The sequence below is a fragment of the Rhea americana genome, unplaced genomic scaffold (genome assembly GCF_003343005.1).
Source record: "Rhea americana isolate MKP2758 unplaced genomic scaffold, rheAme1 scaffold_10, whole genome shotgun sequence".
Classification (NCBI taxonomy): Eukaryota; Metazoa; Chordata; class Aves; order Rheiformes; family Rheidae; genus Rhea; species Rhea americana.
Genome location: NW_028185039.1, coordinates 4,225,626 through 4,252,239, shown reverse-complemented (window position 1 = coordinate 4,252,239; position 26,614 = coordinate 4,225,626). Strand labels below are relative to the sequence as shown.

At 42.2% G+C, this 26,614-nt stretch overlaps 1 protein-coding gene across 1 annotated transcript; it reads left to right on the top strand.

Annotated features, from left to right (window-relative positions):
* POLR3E (RNA polymerase III subunit E) lies at positions 1-24,897 on the top strand. The gene is made up of 21 exons (XM_085301934.1): positions 1-94; positions 192-272; positions 1,302-1,352; positions 3,091-3,168; positions 4,691-4,806; positions 5,194-5,276; positions 5,997-6,104; positions 6,604-6,653; positions 6,969-7,088; positions 7,637-7,722; positions 8,564-8,608; positions 8,693-8,784; positions 9,585-9,705; positions 11,274-11,355; positions 13,920-13,979; positions 15,043-15,200; positions 15,508-15,572; positions 17,040-17,536; positions 21,693-21,770; positions 22,679-22,804; positions 24,443-24,897. Exons 2-21 carry the CDS (start codon positions 237-239, stop codon positions 24,497-24,499), a joined length of 2,109 nt encoding a protein of 702 aa, XP_085158060.1. The 5' UTR covers positions 1-94; positions 192-236; the 3' UTR covers positions 24,500-24,897.
* The last annotated feature ends 1,717 nt before the right edge of the window (positions 24,898-26,614 follow it).

Below are 26,614 nucleotides of genomic sequence, written 5' to 3'. Positions count from 1 at the left end.
TTTTATTTTTGGTTGCAGTTGGCCAAGAGATTGTGGAATATTGGGAATCTGATCATGCAAACCCATACATTYCTTCAAAAAACAGACTAAACAGGTTAGCACTGAAAGGAACCGAGTTAAATTGAGCAAATACTACRTGTGGTACATGGCACAGATGTAGTGAGTCATAAGATATTTTTGTTTTCCTTCAGGTTGTGCCAAAGAAGAAGCCAAGAAAAAGCGTTTTCTRTCCTAGCATGGCAAATGAAGAAGATGATCCAATTATACAAGAGGTAAAAGTGGACCAAGCCTATAGCTCGTGGTATCATATCTTGCTGGAAAAATAGCATCCATGGTGTCAGACTCAGCAGGGAGATGTGCTCAGGTTTTGCACCCTTTTTAATCTGTCTGCATCAGAAGAGGAACATGAGGGGGGAACTTGCTAGTACCACTGTGCCCTTTCATTGGCTCCATTCTTCATTTCTTACAGCTGAGAAAAAATAGAATGATTTTGAAGAATTATTTTCTGTTAAATTTAAGTTATGCATTTTATGTAATATGAAGTTGCTGAGTATCTTTTTTGTTGACCCATTAAATTAAGTGAAGATAARATGTTTTTGTGTCTTCTTCTAAAACAAGCAGTTGTGATATCGTTGTGGATGTCTTTAAAGGACTGTTATGTCCTAAAAAGTAGCCACAGGGTCTTGTTCACTTTCTGTATAAATTCGCATGTAAGAGGTACAAGGACAAGCTCACAAGGAGAAAAGCCATGAGAAGTGGGAATTGACAGGRGTGTTTCCAAAGGCAGCTAAAATGGCAGCTCCCATCTGTGAAACTCATGAAACGTCTGCAGATTTCAGGTGCCAGTGGCAAAATGCTAACGCAAAGTCAGATTTTTGAATGTGTTTGTGTCTTGTCTACTTAAGAAAAATTTTATGACAAAATATTTGGTAATGAAATTACATTTCAGTCATACTGCCAAAGAGAGAAAACTGTGTTCTGCCGAACGTTTTGATGACTTCAGTCCCTTAGGCAGATTTTTCTGTTTCATTGTTGTGTTTGCTGACTAGCTAGAGCCACTGTCCCCTGCCTCATCATAGTAAAACAAACAAACAAACAAAAAAAACCTAACAAAAAATAAATTTCATGTCAAAATCAGCAGAGAGGAAGCCTTCCTCAAGGGAGTCATGAACCTGTGCCTTATTATTAGGGTTCCTAATGAAGTGCTAAAATTGACAAAATTTGAGCCCTAGGGGTTTTACTTTTATCTGAGGTTTGATTGGTCATAGCTGTTTATATGATGAAAGTCGTTTGCTTTTTAGATTGACGTGTTCCTGGCCAGAAGTCTGCTGGAGAAGCTGTATCTGTTTCAGGTATTCAAGTTAACTTTTTGAAGGATGTGTGCGTGTGAACACGTATATGTACATATGCACATAAGTGTATGTATACGCATATATATATATGTATATATGTGTGTGTATATATGTATGTGCATATATATACACACATATGTATACATATCTATAAATATATATTTTAGAAAATTATACATATATGTATGGATGTATAAGAAAAAAAATAAATAAATGCATAGAGCAGTAGCCTTTCTTGTGGCTTCAGCCTGCCAGGGTCTTGGGTACAGGCAAACCTGTTTGGGTCTCCCTCAGCAGAAACATTTAGTATTAAATTGTTGCCAAAAGAGAGGAATGGCCATTCTGGGCACAGAGGTGTCATTAAATAACTCCCTCTTCCCTTTTAACACCCTAGAGTAGTGCTGTTGGTAGGTTGTGCCTTTTTTGTCATGGTTTGGGTAAATCTGCAGTCTCCTTTGACCATCTTCCATCATCACTGATTTCTGCCACCTTTGCTTAAAAAAAAAAAAAAAAAAAACTTCTAAGACTGGCTCTATTTAAGGCTGTGCAGTCAGTAGACTCAAGAATACCAAATTAGGCAGATTAAAGAGAGAAATGCGTGATTTGTTTATATTGAGATCTTTTCCATTGCAGAAGGGAGTATTGAAAAGACCTCTGGATTTTTAGATGATTATCATCACAAATGTGCCTCTATGCCCAGTTGTTGAGTTYTGCAAGACTGCTCTGGGAAGTTGGGTTTGGAATTCAAACCAGTGCAAGGCATCAGAAGAGCCCCCTTATGTTGTGAGGATAAAACTAATGAGCGATTAGAGGTAGAAGTATGTTAGGAAGCCAGAGGTCTGGTTTCCCATTCTGCCACCAAATCTCTCTGAACAATTTTATCCTCGTGTCTCACTTCCTCCATCAGCAAAATGGGAAGCCTTTTGAGACATTTGAATGAAATATTCATTATAAATTGGTGGTGCTCGCTAACAGACCTGCTGCCTCTGGTACAGGTGCTCAGCACAGCACCCGTTGGCAGAGCGTGGCTGGAGGCAGCCAGGTGTGCTGGCGTGGGCTGTGCAGCCTTGCCCCGGGAGACCAGCGGGCGCTCAGGGATGTGCAGTGCGTAGTGATGGGGGGCTCTGGGTGTTCTGGGGGAAATGGCAGCTCCCAGCAGACTGCTGCTGCTATAGCTGGAAGATTTCATTTTGTTTCCACCCTTCCCCTCCTCAGCATTCCCAAACTGTCCAGATAAAGAGGACCCTGGGACTAAAACTGGGTCTTGTGTCTTGGCTGGCTACATGTGGAACATGTTCTGTGGGCTAACACTGCTGACGTAAACCTACAAATATTTTATTTTTGAGTAATAAATCTCCAGAGAGTTGATACTGAGGAATGCAATTTTAATTGCTTTCAACACAACATGATGCCCTGACTGCTGGACTAATGTGTGGTACGTTTTCCTGTGTGGTACATTTTCCTGTTTTATAGGTTATTTTGACTTACTTCAGGCAGGAAATGAGGAGGAGGCTGTAGTGAGAAGAGCAGAGGACTGTGGGGAAAGCAGTAGTTTTTCTAAGCCATTCTCATAAATCCATTAACAGCTCAGAAGAACTGTCACTCATTTATTTTCTCGATACTTGTATCCCTCTGGAAAGTGGGTCTACATGCGAGGAGAAAAATAAAGTTGAGTTAATTTCTGTGAAGTGCTTGATTCTTAAATTAAAAGGTTTTATCAAATGTATTTGTTTTCCAGTATCCAATTCGTCCGGCTTCTATGACATACGATGATGTGACGCATTTATCAGCAAAAATAAAACCAAAGCAACAAAAGGTTGGTTATCATTGAAGTCCAGTCCATAGAAGTTGTTTTGTGCTGTGCAGAATGTACTTCAGAAAAACACTTTGTGCTATTTAGCTGTTCCAACTGTGCAGCTGCTTGTAGGATATCTCTCTGCTTGGAGGTATGAGGGAGTCTTTTATTGTATTTGTGAAGCAGAATTGACAGGAAAGTTTCCTCTAGAGAGGAGCCTGATTTATAAAGAAAGGGATTAGAGCCATGATGGAAAATCCACTTTCTTGATATAAAACAAAATCATTCAGAGAACTGTAGTTACAGATGCTAATTTAGTCTGCAGGCGCTTGTGCTAATAAATCTTGATAGACAAGGCCATTACAATAGGGCCCGAGAAGGGTTGAGCTTTGGAGGTAAACTGTCTTTCAGTGGCTGCACGGGTCATGATTCATCTGCCTTTCCTGGCTATGGATCAAACAATCCTTTTAAAATCAATGAGGAATAGGCAGTGGAAGTATAACCAAACCCAGAATATTTGTACTTGCTTACAGATGTATTCCAAAMCCGTGTGTATGATTTGAAGATGCCTTATCATGTAGAAGTCATAGAAATCTATTTCTGTGATACAAGGATTATGCTGTGGGAGATCATTAAGGAAAGCACATGTGTGAACTTTGGAATTAGAATGCCTATTGTGTTAGGGAAATCTTCTATAAAAATTAGCAAACATTTGTATTCTAAACCTTGTGCAGACCTGGGATCTGCCATCTCAGGCAGGGACTTGTGACTCTCTAGTTCAGTTTGCAAGTAATATTAAAGGAAAAAAGTAAGGTGACAGCTGTGATGTATGAATTTAAGTGCTTTCTTACACCTTGGGGAAAAATGATTATATTGTTACAGTATATAAAGAGAGGCAGTGCAGGAAAACAGATTTTTGAATGTCTAAACTTAAAAATTGACAAGGAAAAAAAATCTGCTCGTAACTATAAGTTTGGGGATTGGTTTTGTGCTAGGATCAGTACAAATCAGGAATAACTACTGAAGTCAATGGGAAGTGCTGCAGTCTGTTGCACTTACCAGCAATTGTGCTCTTTGCCTATGAGCAGAAGATAGTTACTTTATACCATGGGATACCCACGAGCCATAAGCTTGAGTGGTTCAGAATGAACCCTCAGTGTTGTGCAAGCTTGAAGGGTATTATTTGTGCATTTGACCTCTTGATGAGTAAACTAGAGTGATAACTTAGTGGAAGATAATTTAACAAAGTGAAGGTTATTTTTCAGGGCTGCTTGAAGGAATCTTGTTTCTCTGCTCCTGCTCATTTACACAGGAGATTATTTATCCCTTCCTTGTTGTTAAAGTGCCCCCATCCTACAAAAACCCACGTGGATGCTTGACTTCATGAACGAGATTTGACCTATGGATTTGAGTGACGTTGCTTATTTATTTAAATTTACTGTAAACCTGTGGAAATGTTAACGAGTGTGGGACTGAAGTTCAACTGATATGTGTTTGGGATTCTGCTATTATAATTGTGTGTATTCCCTTTCTTATTATTTAGGTTGAACTGGAAATGGCCATTGATACTTTGAATCCTAACTATTGTCGCAGCAAAGGAGAACAGATTGCTCTCAATGTAGATGGCACCTGTACAGATGAAACAAGTACTTATTCCTCGTAGGTGTCCTCTTAGTCTTCATTTCTTTTTTGTGGTAGAGATTGATATATATATATATATATATATATGTATATATGTATGTATGTATGTATATATTTGTGTGTGTGTGTATTGTGTATTTCTGCCAGGGCTTCAGGGAAGGGTGAGAAAAGTGGGTATGCAATTTCAGGGGAGCTTTGAACCCCAAGGTACATAGCAAGACTTTTGAAAAGTAACGTATGGTTTTGCTGTGCTTCATAAATCAGGTGTTGCAGACAGAACAATGAGCGTATGTTTGCTTCATGCAGTATTGATAGTCTGTTTTGGAAATTGGTGATTTCAGGCCTTTAGCATCTTATACCGTATTGCCTGTAGAATACAATCTCACAGATGTTTATTGTTTTCAGGAAGCTGATGGACAAGCAAACTTTCTGCTCATCACAAGCTGCAAGTAATGTTTCCCGCTATGCAGCTGCTGTTTATAAAAAAGGTGACTTTCTTTTGCTTACCCTTCATAGGAATTAAATATATCCATCTGGCTTAAAATAAGACCCATTTATTTTTTGCTTTTAGCAGCCTAGGTTCATATTTAATTGACTGATGCTTCTTCAGAAATTTTCCTTACCAATATCCCTAAGTCCTTGAGAAAGTCTATCAGGGTTGTAAATAATATAGCAAAGCASTGTTGATTTGTAGATGATTCCAGGACCCTAAGGCAGCATGATAGCCTGAAATAACAATAAATTTATGCTCCTGATATATACTATTTATATTATATTTTTATCTACATCTTTTACAGCGGTTTTATTTTCCTGTCAATACTTTCTGCCCCTCTTGTGTTTCCTAACACCGTAGCAGAGTTTTGATCTGAGGCTTATTTGAGATGAAAATAGGTAGATTATCTTCAGTGATGGTTATTTTACTAGGAGTCTCCTGAAGGATAGGTGAAATGTGAGCCAAAGTGACTCTCTTCAAGATTTGGCTTCAAAACAAAAGGAAAATGACAGGGATAGGTCTTGATCTTGCATATGCCTTTAAAATTCAAAGTACTGTATGAATTTTTCATTTCAATCCTTTTTTATATTTTAATGTATTAAACATTCATGTTCAGTTGAAGCTTTGCCATTACGGAGATAATGAGATACTGAAAAGTGCCATCCTTGCACACTKGAAAATAATAGTTTTGACCAACATCAATTTCCTTTCTCAGGTGAACTTCACCTGACTCCACTACATGGAATTCTTCAGCTGAGGCCAAGTTTCACTTATTTGGACAAAGCTGATTTGAAACACCGAGAAAGAGAAGCTGCTAACGAAGGTAAATTCTCCACGAATTGTGTTTGCTTTGGGGAGATGGGATGTAAGTTTTCTTTATGATTTTACTGGTAAGAGCCATTGTCTTCTGAAGGTACTCAGTATAATAATGTACTGATTATATGGCTATTTTCAGATAGATTGTTGCCTGATCTTATTTTTAGAGTAGCTGCATAAACACATGTATAGGTACAGCGTGGAGGATCAGCAGAAGGACAGGAGGCAGTGCATAGTGTCAAAGGGCAGCAGYGGTGGCTATCGCTGCTGCCTCTGAAAAGCTGCACAGCAAACTACTCCCTTGGTTGCTGGTGGGAACAGTATCCCCTATCTAGGTGGGCGCATAGGTGAGCTGTCGTACACTGCGTATCTCAGCAGAGCTGATGTTGAACCTGTGGCTGTGTAGCTCCTAGTTCTGCCTCTTCTTGAATAGGCCTCTGAACAGTTACAGATTGGCTTTGACCCTTTCACTATCGTATTTTTTATCCTGTTGTGTTTTTTGGCAGGTGGTGATTCATCCCAGGATGAAGCTGAAGATGACGTTAAGCAAATCACTGTATGTCCAGYGTTCCTTGTTAAAATAGTTCAGGCAAAAGTTCACAAGAAGGCATGACAATTCATGCTCAAATGAAAGGGCAGAAAACCTCAGCTGGTCCTGGCGATCCTAGTTTTGGGAGGGGAAGCAAGATGGACGTGCAGTTGTTGCACAAGTACAAAGATAGCACTGATAGCAAGGGGTGATTCATTTGAGCTGTGCCCCGTTGCTGCCAAGGGCATTTACATGCATTCTATTATTTATATGACAGATAATGCAGGTGTGTTTTCCTTCGAGGGTTTTGCGGCTGCATTTAACGATGTCCAAATCTTTTAGGTACGATTCTCCCGCCCTGAGACTGAACAAGCTCGTCAGCGGCGTGTTCAGTCCTATGAATTCCTGCAGAAGAGACAAGCAGAAGAGCACTGGGTCCATCTACATTATTATGGCTTGAAGGTAGTTGTGTGCTGGCTGCAGAGGAAACCTGCTGCGCCTGAAGGCTCAGCCAAGTCTAGAACTGTTTTTAAATCTGGGCCTGTGGGAACTGGGGAATTGTCAAAAGATAACGAACAAAAGTAGGTCTGTAGGCTTGAAATGACCCTGCACTGCTCTGTACTTCCTCCACTATAAAATATTTTGAGGTCTCCAYGCTGGAAAAGATTTAAAACTGAGAGCTAGGCAGACATGAAAGGGAACCTGAGTCCAAGAATCACTCAGGTCTTGACTTACGAGCTGCACTTTGTAAAACTGTTGGGGAAATCAGTCAGCTGAGTGCCAGAAATCTTGTGTGTTTGACACAGCATGTGTGTCTGGCAGGAGATTTTGAAGTCTTACCAACTAAAAAGTTCTTCTGTTACATGAACATTGTGCAGGAAAATGAAAGCAGAGCATAACTTAACAAGATGGAACACTTGAGTGATGACTGTGGTTTTGCATGAGGAATCCAATTCTCTGGTATCTTTTCTGAATGTCGCAGTGACTCTTGTTTTTCTCCACATATCCAGGATAGCCGCTCTGAACATGAGCGCCAGTATTTATTCAGTCAAGGTCATGGTCTCGCAGAGAACACAGAATTAATTAAATCTCCCAGGTAGAAGTTTTATGATTTCTTATAGAAATTGCAGTAATTTGTTGGGGTTGTTTTCAGGATGGTAAACAGATATGTTCTTTAAAAGTCTGATCTGTGAAGTTAATAATGCAATCTATGATAAAAATTATTTAAATAAAAGTAGATACACTAGCCGCCCTCAGCTTACACATGTTGCTTCCTGTGTTTCCCTGTGCTTGGAGATTAAAACTAGTTGTTTTCACTTGGGAGTGTAGCTTCTCATACGTTATCACAACCATGCATTACTGGGATTCTAAATACTGTAAAGGAAAAGTAAAACAAAAGCTCCTGCTGTTTAAAAGAAACAAAGACTTTGAAGCCAACAACTTCCATTGTTAGTGATTATTATAAAACTTTCTTTTGTKATTTGTAAGAGACACCTGAAACTACTTGCAGCTTGTTTGGTTTTGTTTCTTGGTGACTGCAGCTATGTGGGAGATGTGGAAATCTTTCCACAATGCAGCCAGTAATAGTGCTTCATTGTAATCTGATGTAACCAGGGCCCAAGGAATAGGAAGGAAACACATGCACCTTTATTTAATGTATTTGCTCTTGCAGCTCCTCTGTTTGGACGCCTCTTGTGAGCAGAAGAGCTGGGATGTCTGATTCCCATTTTTTTCATACCTTCTCTTTGGACAGATGAGTGTCAATAGCTTTTACTAGCATTGAATTTACGGAGGAAGGTGGGAAAGAGGAGATGACTATTTTCAGGATAGTTTGTAGATTCATACAAATAGAATTGCTCTAAGCAGGAAATAACTGTACTTAAATCTGGAAAATCTCAAGGCAAGCCTTTTAAAGATATATGTTTTTTTTCCTTTAGTGAATATTTAATGATGCTGATGCCTCCAAGTGTAGAGGAAGAGAAGTAAGTATTTGTACAGAATGTTCAAAGCCTATAATGGCTGGATGCTGTTTCCTACAAGCTGCAACTGTGTTTGTTTATTTGCAGTGACAAACCAATGGCTCCAAGCAATGTGCTTTCTATGGCCCAGCTGAGAACTTTACCCCTTGCTGATCAGATTAAGATCCTGATGAAGAATGGTTTGTAGCTTTTGTAATCTGTTGGCTCACTTTCCTTTGTGACCTCTAATTGCCTCCAATAAGGTACCTTTCCTGGTAGTGTCCATTCTGTCACCCACCAGACAGAGTCAGTCTGGTTCTTTGATTCTGTGAAGCAAATCCTGAGCACTTTCTTGTGAAGGCCTACCCTGTTTTTTGGGAAGAGAAGAGAAGTAACAGCAGAGGTGACACAGCTGCTCTTTGTGTTTGTAATCAACTTACTTTCAGAATACTTTCTAATCTAATTATAGCTTTCAGGATACACCTATTTATTCAGATATTTCCTGAAATACGGAGTCTGAGCATGAATTATAACTTGAAGGTTAATGGAACAAGCTGCACTTTAGCATTTTTTTTCCTGGGAAGTTCTCGGTAACATGCACTTCTCGAGTGTTGTCCGAGATGGTTTTATTCTCTCTGATGTTGCTGACTATCTGAAGGGAATGGATCCTGAAGACTTTGCCTCAGGAGCTTACTCTCTTGTCAGTTGGATCTGTTTCCAAATATTGCCAAAAGCATAGATGTTTTCTTTATTAATGCATTAATTTGTGACCAGTTAAGATAATTAACTTTGGTGCAACACTAGCTGATGTTTTTGGAACAGATGTTGACTGTAATGCAAGGTGGGGGGGTTACTAAAAGCTTAATTTTTTATTTTTTTTCTAAGATACAATTTGACTGTGAACTTCCACATAAAGCATAAATCATAATATCCTGAATCTATAAATCTGTCTCATGTGCATTGAAGGAACTTTTAAGCAGCTGTGTATTTTTCCTTTCAGTGAAGGTCATGCCTTTTGCCAATCTGATGAGTTTGCTGGGCTCTGGGAGTGATTCTACGGCAGTTCTCCGCTGCATACAGCAGGTGGCAATGCTGGTCCAGGGAAACTGGGTGGTGAAGAGGTATGGCTTGTCTTTGTTGCTGGGACGCGCTTTCCTGCTGTAGGGAGAGAATCGGAACAATGGATTTTATGTACTCCTTGTCATTCTGACCTAAAGTAGCAGTGTTCTTACCTTACAGTAATGTAAAATCTTGATTTAATGTTCATGCTTTTTAGTGCAGTTGGGTATTCAAAATTTAAAGGGCTGACATTAAATGATAAATAGCTCAGTGCATCTAAAATTGTGGCTGGTGCCTGACATAATCTGTATTTGCATTTCAATTCTGTCAGGTTTTCGGTGATGTATTCACTCATATTATTCTGGGAGAGGACAGTCCTGAGTCCTTCCAGAGATTAGTATCAAGCATAAACACCCAAAATGAACCCCCTCTCAGCTGTAATTATTCTTGGGTAAATTCAGTCAAAGACAGACCTTTGTGCAGTCAACTTGCTGTTCATCAAAGGGTGTTGCCGTTGTCAGCTGAAAGCTGCTCTCTGGAAGGCCTTATCTTACTGATAAATCAGGCATGGGGTACTGTGTGCAATACCTGAAATAGATTCTGTATCACCCTCCTGTTTATTAGGCTAAAGCATCCCATTGAGAATTCAGTCTGAAGTGCAGTATGATTTTTGCCTGGGTGGAGTACTACTGCATGCAGGAAATTTTAGTCTCCAGACACCTGTCTATACTAAGATGAACGACACTGGCTACCTATCCAAGTCTGTTAGCAGGGTGCGTTTCAGCTATTGTGAGACAGGCACGAGCTAGCAGTGTGAATAACTTTTCAGCATCCCTTGCTCTCCCCTAGCYGTCCTAGAAGGAAACTGTGAGCCAGTTAATACTGTATATTAGCACTTGGCTTATTTTTATGTTGTAGCTGATTCTTTCCTACTTCTGTGGGAAGGCTGTGTGCATCTCTCATAGATGCAGCCTGTCTGGGATGGCTGGGCACAGAGCAGCACCCGGACACATCAGAGCTTTAAATGGTGTGARAACCCACTTCTCCAGTCTGAGTAGAAACAAGATTATGAACCTGAGTTGCTTTGAGACTTTGGAGATGGCTCATGGGCACCATCCAGCTGGCCTTGCAAACAGGCATACAAATAGGGTGCTGCTGGTCCCAAAGCTGTCTGGTTCGAGCAATGAATTTTATAGCATGGCTCTCCTAAGTCCCGGGTTGCTGGAAAGGAAATAAAAGAAACTCATTTCCACAGATCAGCATTTTGGCTAAATGCTGCCTTCAAGGCTGTGTACCAGGTTAGGCCAAGCATTTCTTGGGATCTTTGTGGTCTTGTTTACACTGATCCAAGGGAATAGAGGCTTTGCTAGAACAAAGCAGAGCTTATACCTGTGTTATATGCATCTGCTAGTCACAAGATTAGGCTTTGCTAGTATAAGCACTTTTTGTACTGGTGTAGTTGCAGTGATGCAATTACACCTATATTAATTCCTTTAATGTAGTCCAAGCTTTTGGATAAAGGTGTAATTTAACTGCAGAATAGGGAGGACATGTTTGTTATGTTAATCTTCACTAATGACATTTAGTTGCAGTACACAGTAACTAATCCAAGTTCCTCTTTAATTAACAGTGATGTCCTCTACCCAAAAGATTCTTCTAGCCCGCATAGTGGAGTTCCTGCAGAAGTGCTTTGTAGAGGGAGAGACTTTGTTGTAAGTACAAAAGATTTTTTTTTTGTTTTTTCTCCCTGTTCTTTTTTTTTTTTTTAAAAAAAAAGAACAAACCCACCAACAACAAGATGACCCTTGCCTGAGAGGCCATGGCATTTCAAAACGCTGCTACTCTACTGCAATAKGATGTTTCCTCCAAGGAAATTATTTATACTTTAATCCTAACAGTGTTGTCACAAGTGTGTCACGGGGATGTTGTGGACTRGCATTGTGACTGGCTGGCAGGTTCAGATCATCTGTCATTAACAGTGTGTTGTTCATCCGTTTCTAATAAGACRCTGTAGAGCCACTGTCACACAGCTCTACAGTGCAGGCCTCACAGAGAAGCCAGAATGGGATAATAAAGTACTTGTTCCTCCAGAYACAGTTCCTCGGGCTCACAACCATGAGGTCTCAGGAGAGCGGTGTGGGTAAGCCTTGTGCTCCCTGTGCATGCAYAGTTGATCTTTGGAAAGGACTTTACTCACCAGTGCTGCTAATCAATGAAAGGACTTTGTTCCTAATCACCTTTTGTGAACAGTAGCTGCACATGGAAGTTGAAATGAATACAGGTCTCATAAACACACGTGTAACCACAGCAAAAAGGAACAGCCTCTGCACTGTGGGGTTTTTTTTTGCTAATTGTAGAAAGAATTAAGTTCCTAAGTGGTTTCTAAGTTCATATTCACTTTATGGCTTCCGCTCCGTCAAAGAGACGCTGACAAGTGCGTTGCTATCGTATTTCCAGTTAGACCTGACTGTTCCCTTTGCTTGCAAAGTTCGTTTATGAGATTTAGCTCTAAATAGGAGCATGCTGCGCAAGAGACCTTAAGAATATTACAGTGCCAGTGTAAGATAAAACTGATGGTGATTGAAACTGGCTTTTGTTGTGTCTTGATGTCTGCCCCAGACACTGCCGTATGGAGACCTGGATTCAGGTGTGACCCAGTGACATAAGTCCTTAGGACCTAGCAGATTAGGTGACATGTCATGCGTAAAGTTCTAGGAACCAGAAAGTATTAGGTTCGGTTAAATAAGCAGTAATRTTTAGATTAAGATGTAAAGATAAATTATTCTCATTTGAATAATAGTAAATATACCTTGCATGAGAAATGGATCTGTGCTACTCTTAAAGGCAGGTTCTCTATTGATTAGCTCTATAATAGGAAAGGTTAACAGTGTAAAAGCAAACAGCATCAATATTTCTGGCTTTCATACAAAATGAAACGTTTTAGTCATAAGACTTGTAAGTAGTGTGTAATGCTGTAATGCATCTGTGGAGAAAACATGTTTTCTAGCTTAGAAAATGAACTTTATTTCCTTATTTATTACATTTGTGTAAAGTAATAAATTTTAAAAATATTTGTGGCCAGTAGTGACTTTTTTGTCCAACTGTGCCATACTATACCTTGGGAAGGAGTAAAAGCAATTTGCATCTTTTCTGTAAGTTTGTTTTTTACACRGATTCTCACAAAATAAATTCAGAGGATATGGGTATTCTTGGCTCTAGCTGAGGCTAAAGTGCTTCTCTGTGAGAAACTGCTGCCTCACAGCTGGATGTATTGTGCAAGGAGAAGTGATAGATGCATTTCCTACGGACATCAGGTCCTTGTACTTTAAAAGAAAAATGTCGTGTGCCCTAAAGTGAATATAGTGGTTTTGTGTGTTTGTGGGCAGAGAAAAGCTTGATCAGGGAGAAGGATTCATGGATGACATGACTRGACAGGGAGAAATAGTCAGGAGTGAGACTTCAGATTCTTCACAACGTTCTTAACACACAAGCTATTATTAAATACAGACTAAAGATGCTGTAGTCTATTTAAATGAAGACGGGAAGAAATCAAAGGTCATGTTCAGATCTTCATTCTGTGCAAGTCCTCGTGTATCCTGTTAGCCAGCTCTAGGCATCTGCCCCTCAGTATGTTAGCTAGTCCTTAGGAGTTGCTCTGCAGAGCACTGTGCTTTTCCATTAACAGTGACRGGTATGTGAATGTCAGGCCAGCTTGGCATGACTGTGATGTGCATTGAAGAAGGGAATGGACATTTTYTAGGAGACTGCAGGCTGTAGAAAGGCAGCAGTCACCAGCCTCTGTGGGCCACTACCTTAACAGGAGTGGACAGAGAGATTCTCTAGGTTGGTGATCAGGTGCGTTGTTAGAAGTTGAGTCTCAGGTGTAACCGTCTGACTTCTGAAATCCAAGCATAGCTGCACTGGATTTTGGGGGGGGGGAGGAAGGTGGGGGCTATTTTGTTGTTGCTTGGGGATTCTTTTTGGAAATGGAGTTTGAGGTTTAAGAGACTCTTCATAGCTTTTGTATTCACATGTTCACCACAGCAAACCATGGACTCTTGAAGTTTTTGATGTTGCAGTCATAGCCATTTGAGAAAGGAAGAGGCCAGACAGCATCTGCCTGCTACCTGCTGAGAATCATCTAATTCTACATTCTTGGAAGGAGTGGGATTTTCATTCTTCTGGTTACATTGCTGAACAGCCTTATTGCTTTGACTTCAAGGAAACAACTGCTAAGTATAGTTATTTGACGTTTTCTCCTGTGTTCCCTTCCTAGATGTGGAAGTTCACGCAGGATCGCTGGGTTGTGCGAAAGGAAGTGGCGACAGTTACAAAAGTGAGTGACACTTTTTTCTTCCTAAACCAGAGGCTAGTGATAAGCGTTGAGTGTTGTTTGCAAGCCTGTAGTGGGTGCTGCTGTAAGCCTTTTCTCTCTAGTTCGCAGCGTCTACATTACTGCTTTCTTGCAGTGTTGCTAACCTGGCATGCTTCACTTGAAACAGGTATACATACTCCTTATGTAATTSCCGCAGTTACCATGACTCCACAGGACACAACTGTCCTTATAGCTGAGCCACTAGAACGCATCTTGTCCCCTYATCTGTTTCAGTGGAAAGCTGGACATGGTTTGAATTCAGCTAGCTGATCTTGCACTAAAGCAGATAAGTGTTCACGCAGTCCACACGAGCTACACTGCTTAGGCAGGATACGAAGCAGCAGCTCTTCAGGTTGCAGTTMACGGAGCTGCCAACACCAAGTAATGGGAACTGAAACCATAACAGAACCTGAGCCACCTACCTCCTGATGGAGAAGAGGGATGGTTCATTGCCTAAAGGCAACTGAGGTACCAGTATATGCTGCTAAAACTGGCAGATGAATGAGAAACAGAATGCAAAGATGGCAAAAAATATCTTCCTTAAAATGCAGTAAAATGATAGAACATAAATCAGTTTATGCACAAACCAGCTGCTTTTCGGACCATAAGATCCAGTACTGCTTACAGGTTGTACCAGACATGATACAGCCTGTCTGACCCACAGCTCTAAAATAAGGAAGGTTAAATTGTAGAATATGCTTCTCTTCACAATAGTCTTTTAATCTCAGCTGGGAAATTCCCATTTCTTTTATAAAACAAGCCGTGAGCTATTTGACTGTCAATGATTAATCACCACTGGTCTCTGAAGTGCTGTGCCTTTAGCATTATGTGAAAGTGTTGGTGCTGCAGAGAAGAATGAGTATCTCTCTCTTACTTACCTAGGTGTGTATTCTTGGAGTATATGCCACATATGCCAAATCAATCTAATTCTTGCCTCATGGAACAGAGCCCATTTTTGCATGGCTGCAGATGTTCTATTTCAGTTGACTTCCATGATCACATATACTTTTACTTTTTCTTTCAGCTTTGCCCAGAAGATGTGAAAGACTTCCTAGAGCACATGTCTGTGGCAAGAATAAATAAAGGTTGGGAGTTCATGCTCCCTTATGATGAAGACTTTGTGAAGAAGCATCCAGATATAGTTCAGAGGCAGCATATGCTGTGGATGGGCATTCAGGCCAAGTAAATGACTTGTTTTGTTTTGGGGAGTAAGTTAAAACAGAGGACTATCCAGTACTAAGTTTCTGTAGACACTGAGAGATATCTGTATTGATCTCTATTACCTCGGTGATTTTTCCCTTCACAGTCACCAGGCAGTGGTATGATGGGGGGTGTCACTGCACCATATAAGCCATTTCTATTCCTTGGCTCCTTGAAGAACAGCTTTTTGAAAATGGAGTATTCTGGCTAATGGCTAATGCTAATGCAGCTGCATGCAGGCCTAACAACAACTGAAACTGTTCTGGTATATTTTATTTTTGTATTTCAGATTAGAAAAGGTCTATAATCTCTTAAAGGAGCACTTGACACCAAAGAAGCAAGAGGCACAATCAGGTAAATGGAAGTGTACTTGAATAATCTGGAAGCACATACATTTCTCCGTAWGTCTAGCTGATGTTTTGGAGTCCCTCTCTGCTTTTGAATGTGTTGGGGACTGGTTTGGTTTTGTTTAGTATTTTTCCTTTCTTGTTATTTCCTTTGGATTATTTGAAGCAGACCTTGGTCTTCATTAGCATCACTGCTGTTGAGGTGACACAGATTTGCCATAGCATCCCTGTAACAGAGCAGGGAGGATTCCTTGGCCACTATTTTACTGTGTAAAATCAGTTGGATCTATTACCCACTTTCTCCAGTAAGATGTCTTTTATGGAGTAAGCGTTGTAAGGAGTTCCTGAAGAGAGGTCAGTGCACGAGTAATTCTCACCTCTCAGTTTGCAAGCTGATGTGCACAAGTCCTTACTCAGTCCCAGTGAAGGTGGATGTTTTTTATTTCCCCTGATTTGCACTGGACTCTGTGATGTAGCTGAGGGCTGAGGAATTAATGAGGAATATGTTTGGCAGGGGGGCGTAAGGAGGCATGAGGCTCTTTTTGACATGTTTCTCCACCATGAATGCCAGTGAGAATRTTAGAGTAGCTGCTCCGTAATCCTAAAACATTGTGAAAACTTGAGATTCCAGAGAGTTTTAACTAGACATTTGGCTCATTGCCAGGCTCTGGAGCCAATGAAGAGTATAAACAGAACTGACAAACGCGCATATGAATCCATTTCAATACCCTGTGTCTGATCTGCTTGGAAGGATTAGGTGTGGGGTTATTTGGAGAGGATTAGTGGGCCTAACAGGAGCGCAGATAACARCTTGTGTGCTGTGCATGCCTTTTCCTTAAACATAGCATTCCTTCTCTTGGGACTAGCACTGGATTCATCTGCTGCCAGCATGCCCCTTCCTTTCACTCCTGGATTGCTGGRTGTTGAGGACCCTGAGGCAAAAGTGGCAGGATAGGGTAGGAGAGGACTCCCTCCTGTCCCTTCCTCCCTTAGCTGAGTTATAATACTGAGAAGAGAGTCTCAAACACTTTCATACTGTGTACCACTTGCTAAAATAGTGTTCAGATTTGCTGCTAAGCCATTTACTCACCTCACTGTAACCATAGGGCATCCTTTTGCTGGCTCTGGCAGTAGCTGCAGCCTGCTCTACCAGCCTCGAAGTGCTTTTAAAAAAAATTATCTAGCAGAGAAGCGTTTAGGCTGCAAGTAGTGATGTATAAGCGGCTTGTTTGCTGGTTTATGCTAGGATCCCTAGTAATTGAAGTGCGCTTGAATGGACTTTGTTTTGGCTTCAGGTTCCTTGACTGCAACACCTTTCCCCGAGCATCTGGCTTGCAGATCAGATTTAAGCATTAGATTTCATTAGCAGATGATGTTCCCTGGCTTCTTTCACTATGATCTGCCCAAGAAACGTTCTGCAGAACTGAAGTCCTGGTTTTGCTGAGATTATATGGTATCTTTTGTTTCTTACTAGCTCATCCATTGCTGGTTTCTGGGGAGCAAAGAGTCAATATGGCTAAAGCAAAAGTCAAACAGAACTATGGGCAGCTGGAGAAGGAGTTCCAGAAGCAAAAGGCAGAGATGAAATCAAATGACACCTCAACCAAGATGGATGTTTCCAACATCCGCATTAAAGAGGAGCCTGTTAGTGACGAGGAGCCCATGGACACCTCAGCCTATGAGGGCTTGAACAACGGTATTGTCAATGGTCTCCATGCAGAGGAGGACTCCACGGACTCTTTAAATGGCCACTTGCCTGGAGGCTGCATTGATCGAGTAGCCCAAGAACTGAAGGCATTTGTGTCGTCAACGTTTAAGAAACAATTTGTACTCACCCTGAGTGAGCTTAAACGGTTATTTAACCTTCACTTAGCCAGTCTGCCTCCAGGACATACGTTGTTCAGTGGCATTTCAGACAAAATGCTACAGGACATGGTGTTGGACACTGGCTGCAAACAAATTTTGGTGCCTGTAAGTATGKTTTTTCCTGTGGTATGTTTTGGGGAGAGGAGATGAGGGGACATTAAATGTCTGCTGTGAAATGTGTATGCATTGTGTGGTGGGCAGGAGGAGCAGATGTGCTCCGAGTAGCTGTCGGATATTGGTTACATGGGAGCTCTTGGAGGTTTGTTGGACACCCTGCCTCCGACAGACCTGCTGCTCTGCTGCCTTTGCTCTGTGGCGTGCTGTGTAGAATAGTTGTCTTTGGGGCCGTTTCCCTGCCTGACCTGTTGGGCTGCAGTGGCTCAGTGTGGTGACACATCTCTGTCTCTGTAACATGAGTCAAGGCAGTTGCAGAGAGCCAGGCCTGCAGAGATCCTTCCAGCTGCTTTCCCCTAGCCCTACGAGCTCCTGCTCTGGGGGATGCCGTGGGGGAAGCAGTGACGTGCGCTGCCTGGTGCAGCAGGGCCTCCTGGCAGGGCCCTCGGCAAACCCACAAGCTGTATCTGTGGCTGCTTCCTTGGTCGATCCTTTTTCTCGATCCTTTTCCTCGAAGGCCATTGCAGTGTCTTTGCTTTCTTTGTCTTTATGGAAATTACCTGTGTGTGACTGCGTGAATCAGAGACAGGTTTGTGTGACAGTAGCTTGCTTAGGAAAGGAAAAGGAATTTGACATCACGGTAAACAGCCTCAAAGGAAAATGATTTTACAAGCCGTCTGGCAGTGCTCAGTGGGTTGTAACCAGAGAGAGAAATTGGGATTTGGCTGCCTTTGGGGGGAGAGGAAAGGAGATGTGTGAACCGCTTGAAAGAGCGGGCAAGGAGGCACAAGCGGGAAGGAGGCCGAGAGGGAGCCTGCAGCATGGTCTCCCATGATAAGGGCAGGCGGGAAGGCAGGAAGAACATGTGCAGCCGTGTGCGAGGTAGGTGTCGTGACACCTGGGTCTGGAGCAACCGACTTGAAATGCCGCTAGGAACGCTGCCGATTTCGCTACTTTCTACTTTTCTCTTCTGACAGCTCCCAAGTCCCCGGGGTAATGTTTGCACAGAGCTGTCTCTTTACTGCTGGGTTGACTCTCTTTTGTACATAGTGTAGTATGTTGAGGTTATTACTGCTGTGTAACTTGGGGCTAGGACTTGTTTGCTTTGGAAGCTTTGGAAGTGATTGCATTCACTCTTTGTTTAAATGCTGTGAGTAGTGAAAGAGGGATAGTTTCTTTTTTTAAAAAAATAAATACATAAAAATAAAGCTTTCCTGAAGACAAATGGTTGGCCTTCTGAAAAACCCTATCATGGAAGAGACTGTAAGGTTTAAAGGTTGTAGTTGGAACTTCTCTTACTGGAGGTCTTCTGCAAGTTTTAATCCTGCTGACCCGGAATTTACTGCAAAACTTCATCTTATTCAGGAGCCTATATAGGCCTGTACTATCAGCAGCAACAATGTGAATTGTTACCCCCAAGCTTCCAGCTCATGTTCTCTGGAGATGGCCAAGGTGCCTGTGCTGGTTTTGTTCTTTGCATGGGCTCATATGCTCTGGTATTTCTTGATTATTCCCAYGGACAGCTTTGTCAGAACCTAGCAAGGCTGCCTGAGCTCAGTGAAAGCCTGGAGGGTTGTTTGGCTTGGGATTTCATAGTAGCTCATTAGTTTTCTGTAATTGAAACTGCTTTGGTGATAAAAATCAATGATCTGAGATAATTAAAATGATGTTCTGTGGGGGTGAAGACAGTCTTGGGTTGCACACTGCCCTGTTATAGAAGACATGTTGCTGAAAATGGCAATCGAAATCTCACTGGGGAATGAAGGGTTTATTTTAAAGCTCATCTATTGCACCCAGGATAGAAGTCAAACAGTCTTTGCAGGGAGCCACAAGAGAGGCCACTCCAGCTGCAGATGGGGCTGTGAGGACTCTTTGGTGAGGTGCTTGGCTTGCCTGGGCTTTGCAGCCTCCTCCTGGCAGAGAGCAGAGCCTGGGCAGGCAGGTCCTCAGCATAGCAGGCTGTTACTGCTGTTAGAGACGGCAGGAGAGAGGCATCCCTGGCGAATGCTTATGCTCCATAGTTATGCTCAGAGCTCGCACTTGGCTGAGCCGGTGCTCTAGTCCCGCAGGGAAACGTTTGAGCAGGAAGCTCATTCCTGAATATTTGCACCCATTTCTTACACACTGGTGGGGGTGGCTGTCTCCTGCTGGCTCCCTTCTCATGGTCCACGGAGCAGTGAGGTTCTGCCAAAAATTGAGGATCTTTTTAGGAGTCAGGAAATGATGTAACCTTTTTGTTGCTTCCTGCCTGGTTAGGGTAACGGGGCAGGAACACTGCCCTGCGCTTACTGTGAGCTTTCTGGTCTAGCACCGGTGCCAGGACTCTTGAGGAGGAATGCTCAGCAGCTTATCACTAAGATTATTTCACTTGATTAGTTGTTCTGGCAGATTCAGCCCCATTCATTCGTTCTGGGTTAACTAAAATACTAGGCTTCCGGGCAGTGACTATTTTTAGGGTATGCTCAGAGCTTTAGTGGGACACATCCTGAAGCCAGTGGCTCCTCCCTGAGAGCAGCTGTTTGAGCCTGGTGGCCCTGGGGACCCAGGGCAGCAGTTCATCCCAAGAGCACCCTGCACTGCCTCGGGAGGGGGGGGGGGAGGCTGAGCAGGAGGGGGCACTGGGCAAACATTTTAACATTTAACATTTTAAAGGAAAGATTTGAAGGCTGTGGAAAGGTGTTCCAAGCTGAGACTGTCCGTATAAGAAAATAAGGATGTTAACTCCTGGCTCTTACCAACTGCYTTGTTATATTACAGGCATGTGGGCCAAAAAATGTCGAGCTGCTAATCCCACCAGTTAGCTCCCAAAAAACTCTTAAAAGCTCTTCGTCTTTGCATTAAGATTACAGGTGGAAGTAAAGGCTGATCGTTCGTTCACGAGCCTTTTGGCTCGGCGCGGGAGGGGCTGGGAAGAAAGGTTTGGTTTGTGCCAGCAGCCAGGSCTGAAGAATCCTGGAGCAGTCAGAACTGGCTTGTTGGCTTTTCGTAGATGATTGATTTAGGTCGTCTGGGCAGTTAGCAAGGAATAAATTGTTAGTGACAGACAGGAAGAGACATGTCAGGAGTGAATGCGTATTCCAGCATTGCTCATTAGTTGCTGCTCTGAGGGGAAATGCTGAGGCAAATGGAGGGTATTTTATTTTTGCAGGAGTGTGTGTATCACGGGGGGAGGCAGTTGTATTTTTTCCCAGCTGCAGGAGCTCAGAAGAACCAAATGGTGTTTCTCTCCCTTGTCACATGGGAAGAAAAACACTTCATTCTTGGAGTCTGAAATAAGTCTGAAATGGCAGGTTTCCTGTCCATCCGTGTTCAGTCTCCTGGAGCCCTACAGCCTGCCCCAAATCAGATGACRAATCCAGCAGCAGAGCAGCGCTCCTCCATCATCCCGACTGGGGGCTAGCAAAGCAGATGCATGCAGCATGCAGTCTGAATAGCTAAAACCTGCCACCACAACCATAAAAACCTCCAGAAGGGCCCTGAAATGYACTTTGTGCTCTCAGTTCAATGCTGCTTTGGGCAGCTGGTGGTCTGGGAACAGTGCTGCTGAGAGGAAAAATCTAGACCTCTTGTCATGGAAATACTGGTTAACGTCCAACCCTGGGGTGGTTCTCCTGGTACTTGGTGGTTGTCCCTACACCCCCAAGGGGGGGCCTGTCCTCGTGTCGAATCCGCCGGGCCCCGGGATGCCCAGCAGTTCCCGTTCACAGCTTCGAAGCGGTCGGCGTGGCGCCAGTGCAGCTTTCCCCCGGGGTGGCCCGCGGCATGGAGCAGACACGGCTTGTGCGTACCAAAGCCAGGTCCGGGTGCCGGAGCGCTTGTCCCCTTCCGAGGCCACAGTTACCTGTTCGGTGCTCCAGGGTCACCTCGTGGGACAAACTTGATGGGGGTCACGGTTCTGTTGAAGCGATCAGGGCACGTGAGGAGGTGTCTCGCCAGGGCGGCCGGGCCGGGCCTGAAGGGGCGCGGGGGCTGCCGCAACAGATCGCCCCTTTGAATGCGGAGTGGAGCTGATGTTGTTTCAGCAGTTCTCGTTACACGGTCACAATGTTTTTGATTCAGTAATAGGTGTCCAGGGATACCGTATCACGGAATCATTAAGCAGAACTCATTAAATAGATTGTTATTTTTAACAGCCTCTTGTTCTCAGTTTCCTCCGCAGACTGCTGCTTCACCAGACGAGCTAAAGGTTTATGCACTTTGGGAAGCTGGTGACACTTACGATCAGGTAAAGATAAAAATAAATGACAGTCCCAAACAGATGGCTGTTGAGCGTTCGGCATTGTTTGTGTTTCTGGCAGGGGTATCGCAGGTAGTTTTTCCCCTTTGCCTGTTGAAATCCCCAGTTTTCAGCACCAGCCACAACCTGTTCTGGGCTGCGAGCGAGTGCTGAGTGTGCAGGGTGATGACTCCTGTGTCAGGACAGGGCGAACAGCAGCGGGTGGTGGTAGCTAACCCAAGGGAGTGCAAGTGATTTTGAACCCGTGGGGAGAATGGATTCCCTGATGTAGGCCTTAGACYGGGATCCAGACCAGTGTTTTTTTATTTCTGATGATAACACTGCATTAACCACCGACTAAATGATGTGATGGTACCTGATGTGTTTGTTTTTCTTTATTTTTAGAGTAGCAAATAATTATGGCACCTGTTAGCATCTCTTAAGTTTTTAATTGATAACAGAGTAAATAGAGTGAAGGGAGGAGTCTAACAAAATGTGAATAGACAATGTCACTTCTGCATCCACAATATAAGTGAATTTTTATAGGAAAAACTAATGCACTTTAATGCAGTGTTCTAGAGAAAAGTGGTATCCAGCCTCCTGGCTGGAATGGACTACATGGAATCTCATGGAAGCGTTTGAGAGAAATGTATCGCAGCCCCTTCTCCCAGCATACGCTTGTACCTCCAGAGGTGTCCCAGGTCACCAGAGAGGTGCAGATCTAGCCGTGATCCTGCAGAGCTCTCAGGGAAAAAGGCAATAGTGAGCTGATTTAATGGGACAGTTTCAGGATTACTAAGGATTACTTTGGGGCACTTGAGTAAATGCATTGCACAGACTAAGGCGCGTGCAGTTTTGATACGGAAGAACAACTATATTTATCTTTCTRTGTATTTATGATACTTTTTCTTTTAAAGCATCGCCAAGTTTTGCTTGAAATCTTTTCAAAAAATTATCGAGTGCGCAGGAATGTCATCCAGAATCAGTTGAGTCAAGAATGTGGAGAAGATCTAAACAAACAGGAGGTGGATAGAGTGTTAAAGGTAAGTWCCTATTCACTTGTGGTTTTAATCCAATTGATGCATGAATTTTTAATGCTATGGTTTGACCAAAGAATTGTATAATTTTACCATGAATTGACAAGTGATAATCATGCTAGAACAATTGCTGTTGGAATGTGGACAGAGCCTGTTTTTTCATCCCCCTTTTTTTTAAATACACTTGTCTCATTCTACTTTGTTTGTTTCCAAATAGTGATTTTGACTCTGATGTTATTCTGTGTAAATTCAAAAAAATATTTATTTCTTAACTTGTAGCAGCAGTGAACACTGGAAAATGGCATACTTTAGTTTTAAATAGTGTAGAGTTAAACATTAAGGAGGTAGGAGTGTTCTGCACAGTATTTAAGTTTACCATCTGACTGCTTTTGGTTAATGAAAAGCAGAAGTTCCACATTTTTGGATGGAAATGTGTTTTATTTTGTAGCAAGTCTTAGAGCAGTGTAAATAGCAAAACCGTTGCCGCAAAGCAAGCAGATAAAGGACTAGTTAAAACATTTCATGGTGATTGTATGTTTGAATCCTTTATCTCTATCTTTGAAGATAACCATTTACTTTCTAAAGGAGCATAAGGTAATAAAGTAAGGATGATGCAGGCTGTTGAGTGACAATCTTTAACACAATGCAAGATGGTTAAGTAGAAATCTGCTAACTAATACAATACTTTATTTTTGCTAGGCTTTCGCTCACCATCACCTGCATCATTAAAGCAAGTGATTAAAAAAGCTATTAGCTTAAAATCTAAGAGAATTGGTGCTGATTTTGTAGAAACAAGGAAACAAGCCATGAGAAAACTCACTTACTGAACTTGGCTGTGATACTTAGCAGCTGTAAGCTTAGCAACCGTGTGGTCAAAATASCAAAGCACGGTTCTGAGGTTTGACAGTTTGTTACAGCAGACTGCTGCTTAAAAGTCTTTGGTTTTGGTGACTGGCTCTATGCTCCACTCTTTGCCCTCTTCTTCCTTCAGTCTCTTCCCTGGAGCTTGCCGTGTTTACTCTTCACTTGCTCTTGTCCTCACCTCTCCCTTCAACCTTTCCCAGGTCTTTGCCTCCAYGTTCCCCCCTCCGTCCACTGCCAAAAACAAGCACGGCTCCTTGCTGCCATCATACTTTTTAGCGTGCTTGTGGCCTCCTGACCTTGCCACTGGGTGTCTGTTATCTTAATTTAAGCTTGTTTGCTGTGGGACAGATGCACRCTGTTTTGGATTTGTGCTCTCTTGTGCACTGGAAGGAGCTTTCTTATTAATCGCGTGTATTGCCACAAAACCAAACAATGGTTCCCAGGGCAGACAGTGTGTGGGCCTGGAAGGGCTTCTGGCCCATGATTTAACTGGTCTGGCTAACCCAAATGAACAGTTTGACTAAGGTACAACATAATGCAGGACCAGGACTGTCCAGTTTGTATATATTTGCTTTGTGTGTGACATGGGCTTTGGCCTCTCTCTCCTCTCAGAGAGGATAAAAATGGGTATGTTTAAAAATATATGTGTGTGAGAGGAGACATAGGCCAGATYCTTTGTGTAAATGGGCATATGAGTGCTCCACTGTGTTTTTTTATTTTTGATGGTTAACAGTGACTGGTTTGAACCASAGTGTGTTGACATCTCCCTTTCCTCCGCAGGACTGCTGCGTAAGCTACGGCGGCATGTGGTATCTTAAAGGGACAGTGCAGTCTTGACAACAGTGGTAGGACTTTCTTTACTTCAAATTATCTCCACGACAAAAGAGGAAATCTGCGGTGGGTGGCATAGCCAGAGCAATGCCTTGTCTTCAGGGAGTGTGGGGCAGGATCAGAGCTGCTTAGGGTCCCACAGGTGTTGCAGAAAGACAAGTCATTGACACCACTGTATACTCACATACATGTTTGCATGGCCGCCCAAGTACAGAGAGCAACTGGGAAGACAACATGGGACCCTGTCTGCAGTTTGATTAGTCTGGGATTCCTGATGTATTTTGCTTCTCCTTCTGTTTCGTTATAATGAAATAAAACCATATACTGACACAGACATGATGGAAAATCATGGTTAATATTTTATTTTGTAAGTAATGCCAATAAATTAAAATTGTTTACAAACATCCCAGTCTTTGTTAAATATCTAGATGCTCATACCTTAGTCTGAGTGTTACAATAGCCCTTGTACCCAACTTTTATAAAGAAGAAATAGTGATGTTCATGAAGATGTCAGGCCAAGGGATGGGTGGGTGAAGGAAACTAATACTGCTGTATTTAAACTTTGTACAACAGAGCAAATGTTCTCAGCTGTTGTTTGTGAAATGAGTTATAACAAAAAGTAATTATGTTTGAAACAGATGTGGAACAACTACTGGCTTCTTTTTACTGGTGCAGGTTGGTTTTGAGGGGTATTTTGCATTACTGCATGCAGATACAACAAGGTAAGTAACAACGCACGGCCTGGAAGGCATCCAGCTGTAGTTATCACACTTAACACCAATGTAAAACCTATATTTTGTGTAATTCTTTTAAAATAAAATTTTATCTTGAAGGTCAACTGTGACATCTTCCTCTAGCCCTCTTGTATTTGTCTGTGAAGACTTGAAAGCTACCCTAACTCCTTCAGTAACTTGGGAGGCTTGTAAAGGAAGGAGAGCTCAGGAAAGTTCTAGCAAAGGTATATAATAAGCCACCTCTTAAATTGCTTTAAATTATTCTGCTTGCATCATATTCTTTAGGGTTGCCTASAGATAGCTATCCAGATAAGGGCTTGTTGCACAAAGTACAGTAACTGATCTTTTTCTGAGAAGTCTATCATTGAATTCAGTTATAATATGATAAGGAATCATTTATTGTAAGAATTGTAGAACATGGCTATTCCACAGTTCATGGTTTTTGTTTGGTTAAATTTTCAATTGTATGAGAGGAGCTAAAGGAGATTCTACTAATTTCATCTAATTATTTTCAGAAAAGGCTGAATGGAGTTGTGGACTGAAATAAGGGAACTAAAGTAGTTAAACCAGGTAACAACTTGTATTTGCATTCTAAACCCTGTGTGGACCTGGGCTCTGCCATCTCAGCCAGGGACTTTTAACTCTCTAGTTTGGTTTCCAAGTAATATAAAGGAAAAAAGTAAGGTGATAGCTGTGATGTATGAGTTTAAGTGCTTTGGTACACCCTGAGGAAAAATGATATTATTGTTACAGTATATATAGAGAGAGGCTGTGCAGGAAAACAGRTTTGTTGCTGTACTTTCACAGAAAGGTAAAATATTAAGTAAGATGTACTTGGTGTTTAAACAGCTAAACCTCTAACTTAGTGACTAGTGAACACACTGACATAATGCTCTATTGCAGCATAAGGGTGGGGGGGGTTCAGGCAGCTTTTGCTGCCTTCGTCATGGTTTGCTCTATGCACCCATGGCTGGGACTTGCCCAACACAACTGTGATGCCAGAGTATTCCCTATAGCTGTGCACCTGGCAAAGCCACAGTCAGAGAAGTTTTAAGAGAGGAACTAAGCCTTGGGCTTTTTTTTTATTGCACGAGATGTACAGTTAAGTGTTTCGTACACTAAAGCACAGCCAGAGCTTAGCAGTAGCACAAGTGGCTGAGGGCAAGTTACATTACAGGAGAATCAAGTGGTTCTAGGGAGATCTGAAAACATTTTGAATCGATTTAAAGCTGTACACAAAAATGCAGCAAATTAGCCAGCGGTAATAAGCCATTGAAGATCAAGCATTTAAATCATCAATTCTTAATTCTGTTCATATATCTTCTGGTACAACAGGCTTGGATCTCTGTCCTCCTAAATTTGGTAAATAGTTGGTAACTAGCAGTAT

Coding starts and splice junctions, on each gene's coding strand:
- POLR3E (XM_085301934.1), top strand. CDS start 237: ATGGCAAATGAAGAAGATGATCCAATTATACAAGAG. Junction 1,353..3,090: donor AGAAGCTGTATCTGTTTCAG/GTATTCAAGTTA, acceptor TTTGTTTTCCAG/TATCCAATTCGTCCGGCTTC. Junction 11,356..13,919: donor GTAGAGGGAGAGACTTTGTT/GTAAGTACAAAA, acceptor TTCCCTTCCTAG/ATGTGGAAGTTCACGCAGGA.